The 21936-nt window shown below is 48.4% G+C and overlaps 1 protein-coding gene across 1 annotated transcript in view; it reads right to left on the reverse strand.

Moving 5' to 3' along the window:
- Positions 1–1157: 1157 nt before the first annotated feature.
- BRI3BP (BRI3 binding protein) overlaps positions 1158–21936 on the reverse strand; it is a 38552-nt gene continuing 17773 nt past the window's right edge. Inside the window, exons 2-3 of the mRNA XM_030939517.1 lie at positions 20842–20944; positions 1158–7270 (exon numbers count right to left, since the gene is read on the reverse strand). Of these exons, the coding sequence (XP_030795377.1) occupies positions 6840–7270; positions 20842–20944 (534 nt within the window). The 3' untranslated portion in view covers positions 1158–6839. The remainder of the gene's footprint in view (positions 7271–20841; positions 20945–21936) is intronic.

The raw sequence follows: 21936 nt of genomic DNA on the forward strand, positions 1-21936 counted from the left end.
CGCCCGCCACCTCGCCCGGCTAGTGTTTTTGTATTTTTTAGTAGAGACGGGGTTTCACCATGTTAGCCAGGATGGTCTCGATCTCCTGACCTCATGATCCGCCCGTCTCGGCCTCCCAAAGTGCTGGGATTACAGGCTTGAGCCACCGCGCCCAGCCTAAAATGATTACTTTAATAGCAGGTATTGACTTTACTCAAATGAGCTGTCCCCCTCATTCTGGTTTGCTTCTCACCCCACGCTGTTACTGTCACTACTACCTACTGCACGTCCTCCAGTGCCTCACTGCCTCCGCTCACCTGCCTGCTTTCCCAGTGACAGGCCACGCAGGCTGCCCCTGGATAACTTCACAATAACTAGCCTCAAATTGTCCCCGTATCGACCTATGTGAGACTGTCTTTGCATAAAAACCAGGAGCAGTACTCACAGGTCAGAAGTGTATTTAACTTGATTAGACTACTGTTACATTTGCTCCTAAATGTTTACTGAGAATAGGATTTTTAGGGCTGGGCATGATGGCTCACGCCTGTTACCCAGCACTTTGGGAAGCCGAAACAGGCGCATCACTGAGGTCAGGAGCTGGAGACCAGCCTGGCCAACATGGTGAAACCCCATCTCTACTAAAAATACAAAAATAAAAAAACAAAAACAAAAACAAAAATCTCTACTAAAAATACATGCTTGCTTGAGCCCAGGAGATGGAGGTTGCAGTGAGCTGAGATCTTACCACTGCACTCCAGCCTGGGTGAGACTGTTGCAAAAAAAAAAAAAAAAAAAGAAAAGGATTTTTAGGACCCGAGAAAGCAGCATGGGTACACGGGGTGGGGTGGAGAGGCGCACATCATTGTGCTAGGACTGTCAGATTTGGTAACTAAAAATACAGGAAACATGCTTACATTTGAATTTCAGATGAGCAGCCAACACTTCTACAGTATACTAAAACACCACTGGTTGCTTATCTGAAATTAAAATTTAACTGGGCATCCTGTATGTTATCTTGCAACCCTACCTCCAGCTGAACACATAAGTTCAAGGTTTTATGACTCTTCTCAGATTGAGAAGAGAACCACAGAATCCTGGTTACATATCAAAACTGGGGAACCTCCACAGATGTTTGGTTAGAAGTGATGAAATATATTTTAAAAGTCCATACAACAAAATTACAATAAACATTTATTAAGCTGTAATTGTCACAATATTTTAATTCTGTTCTGAGATCTACAAATATCTCTACATAACACCAAAGCCAGTGATTTAATAAATAAGAGGAATGTATATATCGCTTTGCAAAAAAATATGCCTGATATTTATCTCTATATATTTGTAGAATCAATTTCCCAAGGCTTATGAAACTAAAGTGCACACACACACACACCATGTACACACACACACTATTTAAATCAAATTGATTTATATTAAGTGCCAAATTAAATGCTATACAAAATTTATAACCAGATACACAAAATATGAAGTCGATCATGACTCCACTGTTGATAATGGATACTATACCTCACAAGTGTGATTTCCAGTTAAGAAGAGGGAAACAGTTGCTTCATTGGATTTTTAGTGTGTGCTAATTACCATCACCATCACAAGTTAATCAGTTTAATTACACGGTATTCAGAGATTAAACACATGCAGATATTAAATGGACACAATAAAACCTTTAAATCTGCAGAAAGACATTAGAACACATAGTCAATAACACCACTCGCTGCCACAGCTTTTCAGAAGACAAGGCAAATGGCAATCAGCGTTTTAAGCCACAAGAGAAAAACTGGTACTGGTGCACCTCCTACATATCAAGGAAAAGCAAAACACAGAATAATTTAATATGCTGAATAAAATGTGTTTACACCAGATACTATACATCATACTGATGATTGTCCAGTATGAATTTTAAGGGTATTGTGTTAGATTCTGCAAAATATATTCCTATTATTCACAAGTGAGGAGTCAAAGTCCAACTATTCAAATGGCCATAAACAAAAATGTTGCAGAATGTATAGATGATTAAAAATAAAAAGTCGGGAGTGGGGCAGCTGACCCCTTAGGAGCCTCAGGAATTCCTTTAACGCTAGATAGATGGCAAGAGCCAGCTTTTTGGTTAAGTCGGCCAGTTCGAAACCTGCTGGGGAGAGGTTATCAGGTGTCAGCTTGTAAGGCAGATGTCATTCATCAAAAGCATCTTAGGAAGTAGCGGTGATCGCAAAAATGAAGCAATTCAGGATTTCCACTAGTGACAAATTGCATTAACCATGTCTAGGCCATTTGACAGCTGTTTATTCTTAGCTGCTCCATAAGCCTGCTGAATCACAGGGCCAGATGAGTGAGTAAGCTGCTCACATCCTCTCTGCAAGGCAGCCCTCCCGGGCGTGTAAAAAGTCATATTACAGTCTTCCTAATCACTGACCCAAACCTTTGTGTTCTTACTCAGTTCCCCAGAGGGGACCACACCACTTGGTTACCACCATCACAGTCATAAAGACATAGTCCCAGTTCCCTGACATCGCTGCCTCCCGACTCCTGCACGAGACAGGCTCTCATTTCTGGGGAAAGTGTATTAAACACCTTTCAAAGGCATTCATCTCCCCTTTGTGAATTAAGACACAGGCACGATTCACAAGGCCTGCTTCCCAGAAATTCTATTGCTGTGCTCTGTTGCCGGAAATGATATGGGGGCTGAAACCCAAAGCAAAAGAAACCAAAGGGCGGGTAATGCCGATTGGTTTTGGAAAGTAAGTGTGTGTGTGTGTGTGTGTGTGTATAAATATATATACACACACACATTTTTTTTTTTGAGACAGGGTCTCCCTCTGTCGCCTCGACTGGAGTACAGAGGTGTGATCTCAGCTCACTTCAACCTCTGCCTCCTCGGTTCATGCAATTCTCCCACCTCAGCCTCCTGAGTAGCTGGGACTACAGGAACCCACCACCACACCCGGCTATTTTTTTTTTTTTTTTTTTGTATTTTTTTGGTAGAGACGGGATTTCACTATGTTGGCCAGGCTGGTCTCGAACTCCCGACCACAAGTGATCCACTGCCTTGGCCTCCCAAAGTGCTGGGATTACAGGCTTGAGCCACTGTACCTATCCTGGAAAGTATATTTATGGAAGTTTTACACTCCACAAAAGCATCTTTGCTAGGGTGTCAAGGAAGAGACCACTAAACCAACCCCAACACACCCATACAATTCCAGCAATCTAGAGATGGCTGGTCCTTTTCCTTTGCTGGATAATTTTCTGTTCTCAGTAAAACAAGTATTGATTATGATACTGAAACACTGGGACATTAACACTGATGAAGATCTTTTAAACACTGAGTCTTAATTGTAATAGAACCAGTTTTCATGAGAATGCTTTTACATCACATTCAGTGAAGTGTTGCACTCATCTATTCTACAGCCCTGAAGATATAAAAAAGGTTTCTCTCCAGGTATGAGATATGGTACAAAAATACATTTTTCCACATACAAAAGAGAGAAAAAAACAAAGAGATGAGGCAGGTGGCAAGGGGAGGCCCAATCCCAATACCCTACAAGCTTCCATGGAATGGAGAAGGAACCAAAAATCCCCAATTATTTTGGGGTAAGATGCGCCCCCAAAAAGGTAAAATATATGCACTAAAACCCAGGTTTATTTCAAATCTAGCATTTAGGATTTCTATCAGAATTTCAAATAAGGTTCTACCCTGAGGTGACACCTACTAACTGTAGGTTCTTTCATTAAAAATGAAGACATCTTTCACCAGAATGTATCAAGCTATAAAACTGGCTTCAGAGCCTACACTTAGCCAAAGTGGGAAAAAATAGTGCATATTTTCGACAGCAATTTTGAATTGATGCTTGAGGTCTCAATCCACCAGCACCCAGATAACATGTTACCTCCCTCAGTTGAATACAAGTTAAGATGATGATCTTATCGAGATCTCAATAGAGCACAGTGCCCTTCATGTTTTGGGTAAGACGGTGGAAGGAGGAATGAAGCGGGTATTACGCCCAGCCCAGTGACAGCTTAAGCCTTAACATGCAGGCATCTCACAATGACCACAAACAAGGGAGGGGCCAAGGCAGGGCCCGCGATCATTGGCTTTGTGCATAGAACGCCAGTTTTCCATGGGCCAACATGAGCAAAACTGTTTTAGTACCTAAACGTGATATAGCCAAATGCACAAAAGAAGATGGAGATGACCTCCCAAGTTATTTACACCCTGTGCTAAAATAGATTCATCTACAAGTATCTAAATGACAAAACTAGAATGATTTCAACCCACTAATCCTGTGTTCCAATGTGCATAGATAAAGATTTGATCCAGGCCGGGCGCGATGGCTCACGCCTGTAATCCCAGCACTTTGGGAGGCTGAGGCAGGCAGATCACAAAGTCAGGAGATCAAGACCATCCTGGCTAACAAGGTGAAACCCCGTGTTTTTTAAAAATACAAAAAATTAGCCGGGTGCAGTGGCGGGCGCCTTTAATCCCAGCTACTCAGGAGGCTGAGGCAGGAGAATGGTGTGAACCCGGGAGGCGGAGCTTGCAGATCGCACCACTGCACTCTAGCCTGGGTGACAGAGCGAGACTCCATCTCAAAAAAAAAAATTTGATCCAGCAAATAATTTTTTTGAGATGGAGTCTCGCTCTGTTGCTGAGGCTGGAGTGTGGTGGCACGATCTCGCTCATTGCAACCTCTGCCTCCCAGGTTCAAGCGATTCTCCAGCCTCAGCCTCTCAAGTAGCTGGGATCACAGGCATCCACCACCAGGCCCGGCTAATTTTTGTATTTTTAGTAGAGACAGGGTTTCACTATGTTGGCCAGGCTGGTCTCGAACTCCTGACCTCCGGTGATCCGCCTGCCTTGGCCTCCCAAAGTGCTGGGATTACAGGGGTGAGCCACCATGCCCAGCCTGTTCCAGCAAATCTTAAATACCCATGCACATTGAATAAACATGCACCTGAAACAGGTACACGTTTCAGAAAGTGAATGGAACTCTCCAGGAGAGTTTGGGTCCCATCATGTGTACCTTAAAAACAGAAGTCTCATCAACATCCACAAAAACATCTGTATGTTTTCCAGATACTTGCACCAAAAATAAAACTTCACAGGAACACTACACAAGAAGTGGTAGACAGCTAAATCTTCTCCAAACTGAGACCTGGACCATAAGGTCTTCGTTCTAGCAGGTCTGGCAGGGGTATCTACCAACCTGCACGCAGGGCACTGTGAGTGGGTTGCCAGGGCACATCTGTGGCCAGGTAAGGGCCACAGAGATAGTCATGATCCCCAGCAGCTTCAAAGCTGCAAAATGCTGGGCTTTTATTTTTTTTTTAAGATGCAGTCTTGCTCTATTGCCTAGGCTGGAGTGCAGTGGCGTGATCTCAGCTCACCGCAACCTCCACCTCCCAGGTTCAAGCAATTCTCCTGCCTCAGCCTCCTGAGTAGCTGGACTACAGGCACACACCACCACGCCGTTAATTTTTGTATTTTCAGTAGAGACAGGGTTTCACCATGTTGGCCAAGCTGGTCTTCAACTCCTGACCTCAGGTGATCCACACTCCTTGGCCTCCCAAAGTGCTGGGATTACAGGCGTCAGCCACTGTGCTTGGCCTAGGGCTTTCTTTTTTAAAAAACAAGTTCTAGCAAAGGGGCATTTCTACCAGCCCCTGAGCCACACCTTCTGAAACTCCCTTGCCCAGGATCCCCACAGCTGTCCACATCACATGTCCCACTCTCTGCCCACAGAGACTGCCTAAGAGAAGGACACAACAGATTTCAGATAAAAAGCACCTGTGTATCGTAAATATTTCAGGAAAAATAATTCAGATCTTTTCAAAGGCTTGCTTATTGCTGCTAATTGTTCCTGAGAATCTTCCTAAGCAGCAATACACTTGAGAATGTTATTAGCTGCTACTGCTCGTTTTCCTTCTAATGTCCTGAGGAAACCAAAAGCAAAATGAAACAAAAACCCCTCAAGGCTATAGCTTTTGTATCTAGGTCTAGTGAGCAAACTGCAAATTGAGACAAGGAATAGATTCTGGAGCAATCTCCAATCCGTACACAGGTACTTCCTGGCATCAAATCCCCAGGACATTTCTTGGCCCCTAATTGCATTTTCCTTTTCAAAATGTTGAGGTTAAAATACATACAACCACAGAGGGGAGAAAATCTCAGGTCTAGAAATGGCGATGTCTTCATCGAGAAACAGGACTGATGGGAGCTTGGCAGGGGTCTCTAGGATCCAGCAGAGGTCGAGTTGCATCCTGCAGCCCAACTGTCCACATTTAGAAGTGACAACATTCATGAACTAAGTCAACATCCACCACAAATAACATGAAATAAAGCTCACAGTTGGGGAACATGAAAATAACGCACACAGACCTCACCCACCAATCCCCTAAGCTGCGAAAACAAACGCTTGCATTTCAACTTTTCTCAAATGTCAAATTAGCATATTCTTCCCCTCCATGTAAAGTTTTAATAAACTTGACTCAATCTGCCTTTATTAAAAAACCTTACAAAAGATGTATTTAAATGCTTGAAAAAATTAACTGTATGCTCTATGCACAGATAAATTTCTTACTGTACAGCTAAATATGGTTATATCCTTTGTTTAAAAAATTTTTTCCCACTAATGACACTTCGTGTGTAGTTCCACGTCAATGATCTTTCCGCTCCTCTGGGAATGTGTCCTAAGAGCTGCCGGGTGGGTGGAAATAGCCTTACACAGCGCCACTTTCTTGCTCAGTCGTGTTTATTAAGATTGTTTGGGGTTTGGCTTTTTTTTCCTCCGTTTCCGTTTTCTGAGACAGCGTGCTGGTAACTGTGGACCCGCCCGGCCGGCTGACCTTCACTTGTCCTTGGAGCGGTCCAGGCTCTCGAGCACCCGGTTGAGACGGATGTTGAGCAGTCTGACCTGCTTCTCCAGGTGCTCCAGCTTCTCCTCCACGCTGGGGTTGCTGGGGTTGCTGGGGCTGCTTCGCCAGTAGAAGCCCATGGGCCCGGTCATGAAGTAGACAGCCACCACGAAGCACAGCGGCAGCACCGCGTTCTCGGGCTCGCCCTCGTACTTGTGCAGGATGTACACGCAGGACATGGAAAACAGGACGACCCGCACGATCCAGAAGAAGCGGCCGAACACCACATGCAGGACGCTGAAGGTGAAGCCCAGGGTCAGGGACAAGAACCAGTAGGCCAGGAGGACGACGCCGACCAGGAGGAGTGCGCGGGCCGGGCTGCTGGACACTGAGGCTGGGCTAAAATACTGGGACAGGTTGGAGACTGCAGGACAGAAAAGAGCAACAGGGCTGGTTACACAGGGGCCAGGGGTTTCTTGGCAAGCTGGAGCTGGGTAGCTTAGCTGGCCTGCTGGGCTTAAAAGGCCTTTGCAACAACCCAAGGAACTCAAGGAAGTTCCTCTGTGAATAGTCACACTAAGCTCCGTGAGGACACACAGGGAAGCCTCTTTTTTTTTGAGACCGAGTCTTGCTCTGTTGCCCAGGCTGGAGTGCAATGGTGTAATCTCGGCACACCGCAACCTCTGCCTCCTAGGTTCAAGCGATTCTCCTGTCTCAGCCTCCTGAGTAGCTGGGATTACAGGTATGCGCCACCACACCTGGCTAATTTTGTATTTTTAGTAGAGACGGGGTTTCTCCATGTTAGTCAGGCTGGTCTCGAACTCCTGACCTCAGGTGATCCACCCGCCTCGGCCTCCCAAAGTGCTAGGGTTACAGGAGTGAGCCACTGCGCCCGGCCAGGGAAGCCCTTTAAGACGGCCTGCCATATTGAGTTTTAAAAATCCTCTCCATACACTGGTTTCTCTTCAAATCATATACATCTTTCACCTTTAGCCTGGGCAACATAGTGAGACCCTGATATGGACTGGCTCTGTGCTCCCACACAAATCTCATCTTGAATTGTAATCGTCACGTGTGAAGGAAGGAACCTCGTGGGGGGGGTGACTGGGTCATGGGGGTGGTTTCCCCATGCTGTTTGTGATCGTGGGCGGGGGGTCTCATGAGATCTGATGGTATAAGTGTTTGGCAGCTGCCCCCTTTGCTCTCTCTCTCTCTCTCTCCTGCTGCCTTGTGAAGACGGTGCTTGCTTCTCCTTTGCCTTCTGCCATGATTATGTTTCCTGAGCTATGCAGAACTGTGAGTCAATTAAACCTCTTTTATTTCTATATTACCCACTCTCAGGTTTTTTGTTTGTTTGTTTGAGGCTGGAGTGCAGTGGCACAATCTTGGCTCGTTGCAACCTCTGCCTCCCAGGTTCAAGCAATTCTCCTGCCTCAGTCTCCCAAGTAGCTGGACTTATAGGCACATGCCACCATACCCAGCTGATTTTTGTATTATTAGTAGAGATGAGGTTTCACTATGTTGGCCAGGCTGGTCTTGAACTCCTGACCTCAAGTGATCCACCTCCTCAGCCTCCCAAAGTGCTGGGATTACAGGCCTGAGCCACTGTGCCTGGCCTCGGGTATGTTTTTATAGCAGTGTGAAAACAGACTAATACAGACCCAATCTCTAGCGAACACAAATTTTTAAAAATTTAGACAGGCGTGATAGCACACGCCTGTAGTCCCAGCTACTCAGGAGGCTGAGGTGGGAGGATCACTTGAGGCTGGGAGGTCAAGGCTGCAGTGAGCCAAAATGTGCCACTGCACTCCAGCCTGTTTGACAGAGTAAGACTTTGTCTCAAAAAACAACTTTTGCCTTTTACTGAAACACCTCTGGCAGTGGGGCATAGCCTGCAAATGGTCCTTCAGTTTCCATAGTAACAAATGCCCTTCAGGCTGAGCACACAACCACCTAGGATTAAAGCATTTCCTAGCTTCTCTTGCAGCTACATAAGCAAGCTTTGGTCAAGGAGAGGTAAGTGGAAGTCTTTTGCAGTAGCTTCAAAGGGTTTTCCCTTAAAGTAGCAGGAATATGTCCTTTACCTCTTCTGCCTGCTGGAACATGGATACAACGGCTGGAATTGGAGCAGCCACTTTGGAACATGAGGTCGGGGAAGACACTCATGGAGGAATAATACAATGGAAGGTACTTTGGTCCAGAGCACCACATGCATCAGAGCCATCAAACCCGCCTCACCACCTCCCTGAGAACTTTTATATAAGAGGGAAATAAGCATCCATCTTGGTTAAGCCAATGTTATGTTGGATTTCTGTTTCAGCCAAACCTGATCCTAACTGGTACCCATACACGAAGTTCCATCTCAAGAATGCAGTGAAATGTAAGAGTAGCATCTTCGGCCGTGCGGTGGCTCAAGCCTGTAATCCCAGCACTTTGGGAGGCCGAGACGGGTGGATCACGAGGTCAGGAGATCAAGACCATCCTGGCTAACACGGTGAAACCCCGTCTCTACTAAAAAAATACAAAAAGGCCGGGCGCGGTGGCTCAAGCTTGTAATCCCAGCACTTTGGGAGGCCGAGACGGGCGGATCATGAGGTCAGGAGATCAAGACCATCCTGGCTAACATGGTGAAACTCCGTCTCTACTAAAAATACAAAAAACTAGCCGGGCGACCTGGCGGGCGCCTGTAGTCCCAGCTACTCGGGAGGCTGAGGCAGGAGAATGGCGTGAACCCGGGAGGCGGAGCTTGCAGTGAGCTGAGATCCGGCCACTGCACTCCAGCCTGGGCGACAGAGCGAGACTCCGTCTCAAAAAAAAACAAAAAAAAAACAAAAAAAAAAACAAAAAAAAAAACCAGTAGCATCTTCTGTGTGCCTGACTTAAGGAAATTCAAAAAAAAAGTTAAAAGAACAGAATATTCCTTTTGAAACCAACTAGGTTGAACAATTATTAAAAATGCTGTATGTTGCATTCTCCATTTACATACATTTTGGATTAACCCATTTGAAAGATGTACACATATTTCATCATGCATCGTCTAAGAATAAAGACATCATTCATCTCAAAACCATGATACTATCATCATTCTAAGAATATTAACAATTCCAGGCCGAGCGCGGTGGCTCATGCCAGCATTTGAGAGACCGAGGTGGGTGGATCACCTGAGATCAGGAGTTTGAGACTAGCCTGGCCAACATGGTGAAATCCCATCTCTACTAAAAACACAAAAATTAGCCAGGTGTGGTGGTGCACACCTGTAATCCTGGCTACTCAGGAGGCTGAGGCACGAGAATTGCTTGAACCCAGGAGGCAGAGGTTGCAGTGAGCCTAGATGGCGCCACTGCACTCCAGCCTGAGACAGAGTGAGGCTCTGTCTCAAAAAAAATTTAATTAATTAACAATTACATATAATGTCACTTGAATTTCCCAGTTATCCATGAATAGCTGTTTCCTCCCGACCCTCACCAGGACCCAGCAACAGTTCACGTTCTGCATTCGCCATCACTTTAGTCTCTGTTAATCCAGAAGAGACCCAAGACATTTTAGAAACACTGAAATTCTGAAGTCTAATTTTTCCAGGATGGTTTTCTTGCAGGAGGTCCCACATGCTGCAATTGTCTGTTTCCTCACAGTGTTGTTTAACAAGTCCAAGGAGAGCTATATCCTAGGCGTAATTTACACAAGCAGCTCTTAAACTTGTGTGATTCCTCCAGGAATCCCCTGGAGGGCTTAGGAAAATAGGTTGCTGGGCCCCACCCCTAGATCTGATTCAGTAGGTCCTGGATGGGTCGAAGAATCTGCAGCTTTTTTTGTTTTAGACAGGGTCTTGTTCTGTCACCCAGGCTGGAGTGTGATGGTGTGATCTCAGCTCACTGCAGTCTTGACCTTTCGGGCTCAAGCGATCCTCCCACTTCAGACTCCCGAGTAGCTAGGACTACAGGCGTGCGCCAACACAGCTGCCTAATTTTTGTATTTTTTTTTTTTTTTTTTGAGACAGAGTCTCGCTCTGTCTCCTGGGCTGGAGTGCAGTGGCCGGATCTCAGCTCACTGCAAGCTCCACCTCCCGGGTTTACGCCATTCTCCTGCCTCAGCCTCCCGGGTAGCTGGGACTACAGGCGCCCACCACCTCACCTGGCTAGTTTTTTGTATTTTTTAGTAGAGACGGGGTTTCACCGTGTTAGCCAGGATGGTCTTGATCTCCTGACCTCGTGATCCGCCCGTCTCAGCCTCCCAAAGTGCTGGGATTACAGGCTTGAGCCACCGTGCCCGGCCTAATATTTGTATTTTTTTTATAGAGACAGTGACATGGTTTGGCTCTGTGTTCTCACCCAAATCTAACTTCAAATTGTAGTCCCCACGTGTCCGGGGAGGGACTTGGTAGGAGGTGATTGGATCATGGGGGTGGTTTCCTCCATGCTGTTCTCATGAAAGTGAGTCTCACGAGATGATGGTTTAAGTGTTTGGCAGTTTATCCCTTGCTCTTGCTTCGTCTCTCTCCTGACGCCACGTAAGACGTGCCTTGCTTCCCCTTTGACTTCCGCCATGATTACAAGTTTCCTGAGGCCTCCCCAGCCATGTGGAACTGTGAGTCAATTAAACCTCTTTTATTTATAAATTACCCAGCCTCAGGCATTTCCTTATAGCAGTGTGGAAAGCAGCAAATACAGATAGGATCTCGCTATGTTGCCCAGGCTGGTCTTGAACTCCTGAGCTCAAGCAACCTGCCTGCCTTGGCTTCCCAAAGTGCTGGGATTACAGGCGTGAGGCACCATGCCCAGCCAAATCTGCACCTCTTACAAGTTTGCCGGGGAGGCTCCTGCTGCTGCTGATCTAAGGGTCACTTTGAGATCCACCAGCCTAGGCGCGATGAACTCTGTGCATTTGGGGACAGAGAGGACCATGGGGAGAAGTGTGACACAACCATCTGGAGTGGGCAAGCGCAAATCCAGAGCAGGCCTGAGATGGGAAGCCTCGACCCTGGAGCTCCTCCGGTCAATAACGACACCTACAGCGTGAATGTCTCATAGTTCCCCAGAATGATCAGACTCTGCACGGCTGGCCAGTGTCTAGAGTCCAACACTAAATAGCAGCCATCTCTGGGACTAAAGGTTTGGGGTCACCAGGACTCCCCAGAAGCCAGGGTGTGTTTCCTATACCATGCCTTCCTGAGGCATCGTGAGCATTTTGATTAAATGTGGTTGACTTGGGAGCTGACTTTCACACCTGTCCCCTGCAGACTGGAGGCTAAACCAGTGTTTCCCAAACCTCTCAGTCTCAAGACCTGTTTGCACTCTTCAGTATTATTGAAGCGTCCCCAGAGCTTTTGTTTATGTGGGTTCTACCTAACTCATATATTTACCATAGCAGAAAATTAGGTAGTTTTTAATTAGTTGTTAACTGTCTTTTAAATTTTATTTATTTTTCATTTACTTATTTGAGACAGAGTCTTGCTCTGTAGCCCAGGCTACACTGCAGTAGCATGATCTCAGCTCATTGCAACCTCTATCTCCTGGGCTCAAGCAGTTCTCTCACCTCAGCCTCCTGAGTAGCTGAGACTACAAGCATGCACCACCAAGCTAATGTTTTGATTTTTTGTAGATACAGGGTCTCACTATGTTGCCGAGGATGGTCTCAAACTCCTGGGCTTTAAGCAATCTGTCTGCCTCAACCTCCCAAAGTGCTGGGATTACCAGCATGAGCCACTGTGCCCAGCCGTTAATAATTTAAAAACATTGCTAGCATTAACTCATCTTCAAATAACCCATTATAGATGCTAGGCTTTGAGTGTTTGCATCCCCCACAAAATTCCTATGTTGAAATCCTAACCCCAAAAGTGATGGTCTTAGGAGGTGGAGTCCTGGGGAGGTGATCAGGTCATGGGGGTGGAGCTCCCATGAATGAGTTTAGTGCCCTTATAAAGAGGTCCCAGATAACTGCTTTATTCCTTCCACGTGAGACACAGTGAGGCATCGTCTACAAGAAAGGGCTCTCCTCACAGCCGGAATCTGCCAGCACCTTCCTCCTGGACTTCCCACCTCCAAACTGTGAGAAATGAAAATGTCTGTTAGGCCAGGCACGGTGGCTCATGCCTGTAATCCCAGCTCTTTGGGAGGCCAAGGTGGGCAGATCATCTGAGGTCAGGAGTTCGAGACCAGCCTGACCAATATGGCAAAACCTCATCTCTACTAAAAAAACAAAAAAATTAGCCGGGCGTGGTGGCACATGCCTGTAATCCCAGCTACTCAGGAGGCTGAGGCAGGAGAATCACTGGAATCCGGGAGGCCGAGGTTGCAGTGAGCCGAGATTGCGCCACTGCACTCCAGCCTGTGGAACAGAGATTCCATCTCCAAAAAAAAAAAAAAGTCGTTGTTAAGCCACACAGTCTATGGAATTTTGTTACAGCAGCCTGAACTGACTGAGACAATAGGTTAACACAAAATATTTTTCACGAAAAGCAACTGTTTCGAAAGCAGAACAAACCACAGTGAGAACAGTGGCAGCGTCCTGAATGTTTGCCCGTCTCTTTCCTATCCAGCTATTTAGAGGAGACCTGGTCCCCAAATCTGTTTTTGAGTTCAGAGGAACAGAACACCAGCCATGAATATGAGCCACGTTTGTCACTGACACTTTTCAAGTACTCACAGCAAAAAAGGCAAAAAAAAAAAAAAAAAAAAAAAAGGTGGAATTAATATTGATATTTTGTTTAATCCAATATACCTAAAATGTCATCATCTTAACATAGCATCAATATATATGGAAGTATTAAAGTACCTGCTAAATCCCTGACCTCAGAGACATGTTACTGGAGGACAGAGGAACTCTCAAGTCACCCCTCCTAACCAAAAGGGTCTCAGGGACCTCCTGGGGTTCCTCAGCACATACTTTGAGAAGCATCATCATGTCATCAAGGGGCCAAGATAGGTGATCAGCCGGGAAAGATGCCCAGAGAGGAGAATGCCACCCCTGCCTTCCGCCCCTCGGTGACTTCAGTGAAAGCTGTCCTTTAAACCAAGCAAGGGTGGTCCAAGGCAATGTCACTCCCTGAAGCCCTCAAAATCCTAAAGAGAACACGAGTAGCCCTGCATGTTCTGCCTCATGGCCAAGGGGTACCATCTGACTTCCCTAGCGCTGCCATGGCCAAGTAGCTAAAAAAAGAACAGAAGGCCGGGTGCAGTGGCTCACGTCTGTAATCTCAACACTTTGGGAGTCCAAGGCGGGTGGATCACCTGAGATCAGGAGTTCGAGACCAGCCTGGCCAACATGGTGAACCCCCACCTCTACCGAAAATACAAAAATTAGCCCGGTGTGGTGGTAGGTGCCTGTAATTCCAGCTACTTAGGAGGCTGAGGCCGGAGAATCGCTTGAACCTGGGAGGCAGAGGTTGCAGTGAGCTGAGATTGTACCACAGCACTCCAGTCCGGGGAACAGAGCAAGCCTCCGTCTCAAAACAACAACAACAACAAAATTAGCCAGATTTGGTGCATGAGCCTGTAATCCCAGCCACTCGGGAGGCTGGGGGGATAGAATCGCCTGAACCCAGGAGGCGGAGGCCGCAGTGAGCCAAGACAGCACCGCTGCACTCCAGCCTGGACAACAGGGCAAGACTCCATCTCAAAAAAAAGAACAGAAGTTTATTCTCTCAGTTTGTTTGGAGGCTGGAAGTCTGCGAACAACGTGTCAGCAGGGCTGGCTCCGTCAGAGGCTCGAGGGCGAATCTGCCCAGGCCCCTCCTAGTGACTGCAGGTTGCTGGTGATCCTTGGCACTCCGTGACTGCCAGACATACTCCTCTCTCTACTCCGCCTTCACGCGGCCTTCTCCCTGCGTGTGTCTGTGTCTAAATTTCCCCTTCATATAAGGACACCGGTCACACTGGATCTGGGACCCACCCTACTCCAGAGTATGACCTCATCTTAACAAATGACACCCACAATGACCCCATCTCCAAACAGCGTCCCATTCTGAGGTTCTGGGGGTTAGGACTTCAGCAGATGAATATGGGGGGACACAATTCAACTCCTAACAGGCACCGTTCAAGCAAAGTGAATGTTTTGGTGGCCGACTTGTTCCTCAGCATGGGTCAGGTTTATACCCGCACACCTGTCAAGTCCTGATGGCTGTGGCAGGGGAAGCTGGCTCTGGGTGCAGCTGGCCAGCCGGCCCTCAGTGTGGACAAGTGAGATGGGCAGGTCCCAGAAATGCACAATGATGTACATTTTGGAGGAGGGCCCCTTTGTAAGCCCCTAAGTATTGACCATGGGCTGGGCGCCATCCAACCACCCTACACACACAGTCATCTAGTCTTCATGACTTGCAGATAGGGTAAACAGCATTTTCCACACACGGACTCCTTGCCCAGGGTCCCACAGCTAGGACAGGGCAGAGCTGGGATTTGGAACCAGGGGATCCAGTTTCTGGAGCCACAGAGTCCCTGCCCTGTGCTGAGGCATCACTGAAGCACGGTTCATATTTTCCCCACTTTATTGGAAACTTTGTTGGAAGTGGCCTCAGCAGCTTCAGAGGAGTAAGCAACACGACAAAGACATGAACCTTAAATCCATCCTTCCAACTCCTGGGCACATGCTTTGTGCCAGCAGATCTAGAATGGGGACAAAGGCTGTGCCATCTATTGTGTGCTGAGCCCTTGAAATGTGACAAGTCAGAACTGACGTGCGCTCTAAATGTCAAATAGAGACTGAGTCTCAAAGGCCTTTAGTTACCCCAAAAATGTGAGACACCTCGTAATTTTCTATTAATTATAAGTTGGGATGTTTTTAATTTATTTGGTTAACTAAAATATCTTATTAAAGTTAATTTCACCTGGGCATGGTGGTGCATGCCTGTAATGCCAGCACTCTGGGAGGCCAAGGCAGGCAGATCACTGGAGCTCAGGAGTTCAAGGCCACCCTGGGCAACATGGCAAAACCCCATCTCTACAAAAAATACAAACATTAGGTGGGGCACGGTGGCTCATGCCTGTAATCCCAGCACTTTGGGAGGCCGAGGCAGGTGGATCATGAGGTCAGGAGTTCGAGACTACCCTGGCCAAGATGGTGAAACCCCATCTCTACTAAAAAAAATTTAAAAATTAGCCAGGCACGGTGGCAGGAGCCTCTAATCCCAGCTACTTGGGAGGCTGAGGCACGAGAATGGCTTGAACCCAGGAGGTGGAGGTTGCAGTGGTAAGCCGAGATAGGCCACTGCATTCAAGGTGTTGTGCCAGAGCAATACTCCATATCAAAAAATAATAATAATACAAACATTAGCCAGACATGGTGGCGCACACCTGTGGTCCCAGCTAGTTGGGAAGCTGAGGTAGGAGAATCACCTGAGCCTGGGGTGGTGGAGGCTGCAATGAGCTGGGATTGTGCCTCTGCACTCTAGCCTGGGCAACAGGGCAAGACTCTATCTCAAAAAAAAAAAAAAAAAAAAAAAAAAAAAGGCTGGGAGCAGTGGCTCATGCCCGTAATCCCAGCACTTTAGGAGGCTGAGGCAGGTGGATCACGAGGTCAGGAGCTCAAGACCAGCCTGGCCAACATAGTGAAACCCTGTCTCTACTAAAAATACAAAAAAATTAGCCAGGCGTGGTGGTGCACGCCTGTAATCCCAGCTACTCAGGAGGCTGGGGCAGGAGAATGGGGCGTGGTGGCACATGCCTGTAGTCCCAGCTACTCGGGAGGCTGGGGCAGGAGACTGGCATGAACCCGGGAGGTGGAGGTTGCAGTGAGCTGAGATCACGCCACTGCACTCCAGCTTGGGCAACAGAGTAAGACTTCGTCCCTCCTGCCCCCCACCACCCCCCCAAAAAAAAGAAAAGAAAAGAAAGAAAAATTAATTTCACCGTTTCTTTTTACCCTTTTGACATGGTTACTAGAAAACTTCACGTCACCTAGGGGGCTCACATTCTTTTTCTATTAGACCACTCGGGGCTACGGAGTTCCCATTTTAACCAGAGACTAAATAAAAAAAAAACCACACTGAAGAAAGAAATTATATTGTGCTCACAGAAACCTTTTTTACCAGAATATGCAACGTTGGTGTGTGGCTTCCTGTAAAGCATTTTGCACTCAAACTTCTACGCATAAGACACGAATTCCAAAGGCCTTTGCATGCCTTGAACTTACGCATCAAACAGAACTAGAAAAGCTTCAACACGGAAGCAAGCTCGTTTCGCCTCCGGAACGCGCCAGCTGCTCTCCTGATGAATGCGGGCATTCAGGGCTTATGGATCCGCTGCGGATGCCTCTATTCTGGGCTTCTTCCATATGATTAGGAGGCTGTTCCTACTCTGTAGTTTTTCATTCCAAGCTGCGTGCGATTTTCTGCAATCAGGTTTGTTTCTCCAGGGTTCAATGGGTGGCGATGAAAACACGGAGAGTTTGACAATCCGGGCAGGTGGTGAATATGGAAGCTAAGAGGATTGCACGCAGTGGCTGCATCTGGGGGAGGGTGCGTTAACTCTGCCAAGTCCCAGGAGGGGCCATGAGTGGCCCCGGGGGACTGCCAGGTGCACAGTGTCCTCTGGCTGTGCTGATGCCTCCAATTCTTTGAGCAGTGAGGTGACTGAGTTGGCATAAGGCCTCTTAAAGGTTGAACTCAGAGATGTTTGTGAACGGCCTGGGGTGTCAACAGGTATGAACCAGTGTGCCCATCATGGCCAGTGGACCTCACTCCCCCATCTCTGATCAGTAAAATGGGGGTGTCAAGGACCGATGGGCAGTGCTGAGAGATTCCACATGTAACAGGGCTATGGTATAGTAGTTTCCCGTGGCTGCTGCAACAAACCACTACAAACTGGGCGGTTTACAACAGAAATTCATCCACTTGCGGTTCTGGAGGCCGGAAGTCTGAATCAAGGTCTCGGCGGGGCCACACTCCCTCTGAAAGCTTGAGGGAAGATCCTTCCTCACCTCTTCCAGCTTCTGGTAGCCCCAGGTGTTCCTTGGCTTATGGCTCCGTCCCTCCAGTCCCTGTTTCTCACTTCCCAGGGCCATCTTCTCCCTATGTTTCTTGGTGCTTCTGTGTTCAAATTCCCCACTTCTTATAAGCACATCACTCATTAAATTGAGGGTCCACTCTAATCCAAGACGATCTCATTTAACTTGATCACATCTGCAGACCCCATTCCCAAACAAGGGCTCACTCACAGGTCCAGGGCTAGGACTGGAATACATATTCTTACTCTCGGGGAGCACACTTCAGCCCACATGACTGGCTAAGCAGCGGGCCCCACAGCCCTCCTGCTCTTATTTACCAAGAGTGGGCTGGGTGTGGTGGCTCACGCCTATAATCCCAGCACTTTGGGAGGCTGAAGCAGGAGAACGGTTTGAGCCCAAGAGTTTGAGAACAGCCTGCGCAACGTGGTAAGACCCTGTCTCTACAGAAAATGTAAAAATTAGCCAGGCCTGGTGGCATGGGCCTGTGGTTCCAGCTACTCAGGAGGCTGAGGTGGGAGGATCACAAGCCCAGGAAGTTGAGGCTGTAGTGAGGCATGATTGAGCCACTACACTCCAGCCTGGGCAATAGAGTGAGATCCTAAACAAAAACAAGCAAAGGCCAGGCATGGTGGCTCACGCCTGTAATCCCAGCACTTTGGGAGGCCGAGGCGGGTGGATCACGAGGTCAGGAGATCGAGACCATCTTGGCTAACATGGTGAAACCCCCTCTCTGCTAAAAATACAAAAAATTAGCCTGGCGTGGTGGCGGGTGCCTGTAGTCCCAGCTACTCGGGAGGCTGAGGCGTGAACCCAGGAGGCGGAGCTTGCAGTGAGCCAAGATAGCGCCACTGCACTCCAGCCTGGGCGACAGAGGGAGACTCCGTCTCAAAACAAACAAACAAACAAACAAACAAACAAACAAACAAAAAGGGCCTCTTTGTGCCAGGTGCAGAGCTGGGGCCAGAGTGCAGCCCGGAGACGCCAGGCCTAGGCTGTTGACACAAATGATGTGGTTTATGACAATACTTGCATTCCCTCTGGGAGTCTAGAATTTTGACACATGTCAAGCAGAGGGTGATGACACGACCAGCCCCCAGTAAAAAGCCTGGGCACGGAGTCCTCGGTGGGCACCCTCTGCTGGGGGAATTAAGTGCATCCCGTGTGACTCCCCAGGGAGAGGACTTTGAAGCTTGAGCCTGGCCTCTCCGGGACTTCACGCGCCTTTTCCCTTTGCTGATGGTGCTTGCGTCCTTCCGTCACAATAAATCACAGCCGTGAGGACAGCTATATGCTGAGTCCTGCCAGTGCTCCTAGGGAACTGGTGATCCTGTAAGTGGTCTTAGGAACCCTGCCACATGCAGCAACTGCAGACCTTCCCGTGAGACAGGTGGCAGCTGGGACCAGGGCAGTGGGGCTGGAAAGAGGCCAGCTGGGGGATTTCCTCTGGAAAGGCCCAGGGGAAGAGCGGCCTCCACCTTGTGGACGGAAGGAGAGCAGTGGAGCGGGGGCAGCTAGGAGATCCCTCCTTATCTGGCACACCACAGGGCACGGCAGAGAAAACGGGGAGGTGACTTCATCCTGAGAGCATGGGATGCCTCTGGAGCTCTTGAGGTGGTAAGGCACAAGGTCTCCTCTGGGTATAAAAGTTGCACACCCTGGGCGCTCTGCCCGAGTTAGCTCCTGTCACCCCCCGATGGAATGCAGGTGGAGGTGGGGCAGAGCCGCCTGGGAAGGGAGGTGTAAGGCTGGGGGCGGCACAGGCTGCAGGCCTGGACTAGAGGTGCCCCACTCAGTTACCAGGACCGTTGCTGCCTTGCCATCCGCCAAGACCAGTATCGGCGCCCCAACCCACATGTAGAAAGGGAGGGGCTGTGCCCTGCCAATGTTCTCTTCCTGGCTATAAATGTGTGACTAGCATTGCACTATCAAACTGCACTACCCTCCTCCCCAGCCCACAAAAGCAGGGGAGGTCCCCTGGCAATTCTTGCCCCATGCGGTGGGTATGGCAGATGGGCTGGTGCAGCATCGGATGACACCTGCCCCCAGCCTGCCTTCCTGGATGGCAGAAGCTGGAGAGCTAAGAACCGCATTAGCCTGCCTCCCTCGCAGCTAGGGACTGCACAGAAAGTAAGTTCCGCCTTGCAGTTCCCCCATACACACACGACTTTGAAAATTAAGTGAAGTGTTGCAGCTGATATGCACGGTTCCAGAAACGGCAAGGGTCCCTGCACCTACATGCAAAGTCTAGTTGTTGTGGTGGCAGCAGTGGCTTCCTGGTCTTCAAATTATGCTACAGTTGTGTGACCTGGAACTCAATGGTCTCAACAGCTGCAACCCTGGACGGCCAGTTCGGCAGTGTCTGAGGCCATGCATCTCTCCCTCAGTCTTTCTGAAGATTCTTTTGAGTGTCTCTGTCTCCATGAAATCCCCTTCTGCCTAAATAACTAGTCATTTATTGCACGGATCCCAGTGAGCCAGAGCACTATACCTCTGGTCCATGTGTTTTGCCTAGGGACACACAAGTTGGCACTACCCAGTCAGTCGCACCTTACCCTAAATGGCATCTGGGAAATCTCAGCTTTGATGGGCCATTTGTTTTTTACTTTTATTATTATTTTAGAGGAGTCTTGCTCTGTCGTCCAATCTGGAGTACAGTGGCATGATCATAGCTCACTGCAGCCTCAAACTCCTGATCTCAGGCAATCCTCCTGCCTCAGCCTCCCGAGTGGCTGGGGACTACAGGTGCACACCACCACACCCAGCAATTTTTTGGTACTTTTTTTGTGGAGATGGGATCTCACCACATTGCCCAGGCTGGTCTTGAATTCTTGGGTTCAAGCAACCGTCCCACGTTGGTCTCCCAAAGCACTGGCATTACAGGCATAAGCCATGTGCCTGGCCTCTATATGAGACTATTAAAATAAAAAACGTTCACTCCTATCCTCACTGACCAGCCCTCCGCAACCTTCTCATGTATTACTCACTGTGAGTACCAGTTCCACACTATCAGAACCACCAAAATACAATGACACTTTACGCGAATGCCACCCCCACACCTACCATCAAGTCCAAGAACATCCAAGAGCTCGGTCCACACTTTCCACAGTGTCTCCACGAACATATCCACTCCCAACACGAACCTCTCGGTCAGCCTGGCCAAGAACTGCAGAAAGAAGAAAACAGTCATCACCCAATTTCTCCTCACCACTCCGCTGTTTTCCTCCATCCGTCAAGCAGTGAACCGGGGAGCCCGGGAGTTTATACCTGGGAAGGGAAAAACCGCAAGTCCATGATGAATACCACACACGCGGTCTACTGGCCCAGGGGAGTGACTTGAACTGGATACTGATGACAGCCCAACTGAGAAAATTGGTGAAAATGACCCCTTCCTTGGAAGGGCTGAACAAGGCACCTATGGAGGCTGGGACTCTGCAGGGCCGCGTTACGCCGCTTGCCATTGCTCCTGCTGTCTTTCATGCTCCCTCTTGGGTCAGGGTCTCTGCTTTCTTCTGCCTGATTTCTCTCTTTTTTTTTTGGGATGGAGTCTCGCTCTGTCACCCAGGTTGGAGTGCAGTGGCCGGATCTCAGCTCACTGCAAGCTCCGCCTCCCGGATTCACGCCATTCTCCTGCCTCAGCCTCCTGAGTAGCTGGGACTACAGGCACCCATCACCTCGCCCAGCTACTTTTTTGTATTTTTTAGTAGAGACGGGGTTTCACCGTGTTAGCCAGGATGGTCTCGATCTCCTGATCTCGTGATCCGCCCGTCTTGGCCTCCCAAAGCGCTGGGATTACACACTTGAGCCACCGCGCCTGGCCTTCTGCCTGATTTCTCTAAAGAGACAGAGTCTCACTGTTGCCCAAGCTGGGGTGCAGTGGTGCAATGATAGCTCGCTGCAGCCTCAAACTCCCAGGCTCAAGCAATCCCGCCTCAGCTTCCCAACTAGCTAGGGCTACAGGTGCAGCCACCACACCAGGCTTTATTATTATTATCGTTATTATTATTATTATTTTGTAGAGATGGGGTCTTGCTATATTGCCCAGGCTGGTCTCAAACTCTAAGCCTCAAGCAATCCTCCTGCCTGGCCCTCCCAAATTCCTGGGATTACAGGCGTGAAACACTGCACTGCACCCTGCAGATTTCTCATTTTTAAAGA

Source organism: Rhinopithecus roxellana, chromosome 10 (genome assembly GCF_007565055.1).
Source record: "Rhinopithecus roxellana isolate Shanxi Qingling chromosome 10, ASM756505v1, whole genome shotgun sequence".
In the NCBI taxonomy this organism is placed as follows: Eukaryota; Metazoa; Chordata; class Mammalia; order Primates; family Cercopithecidae; genus Rhinopithecus; species Rhinopithecus roxellana.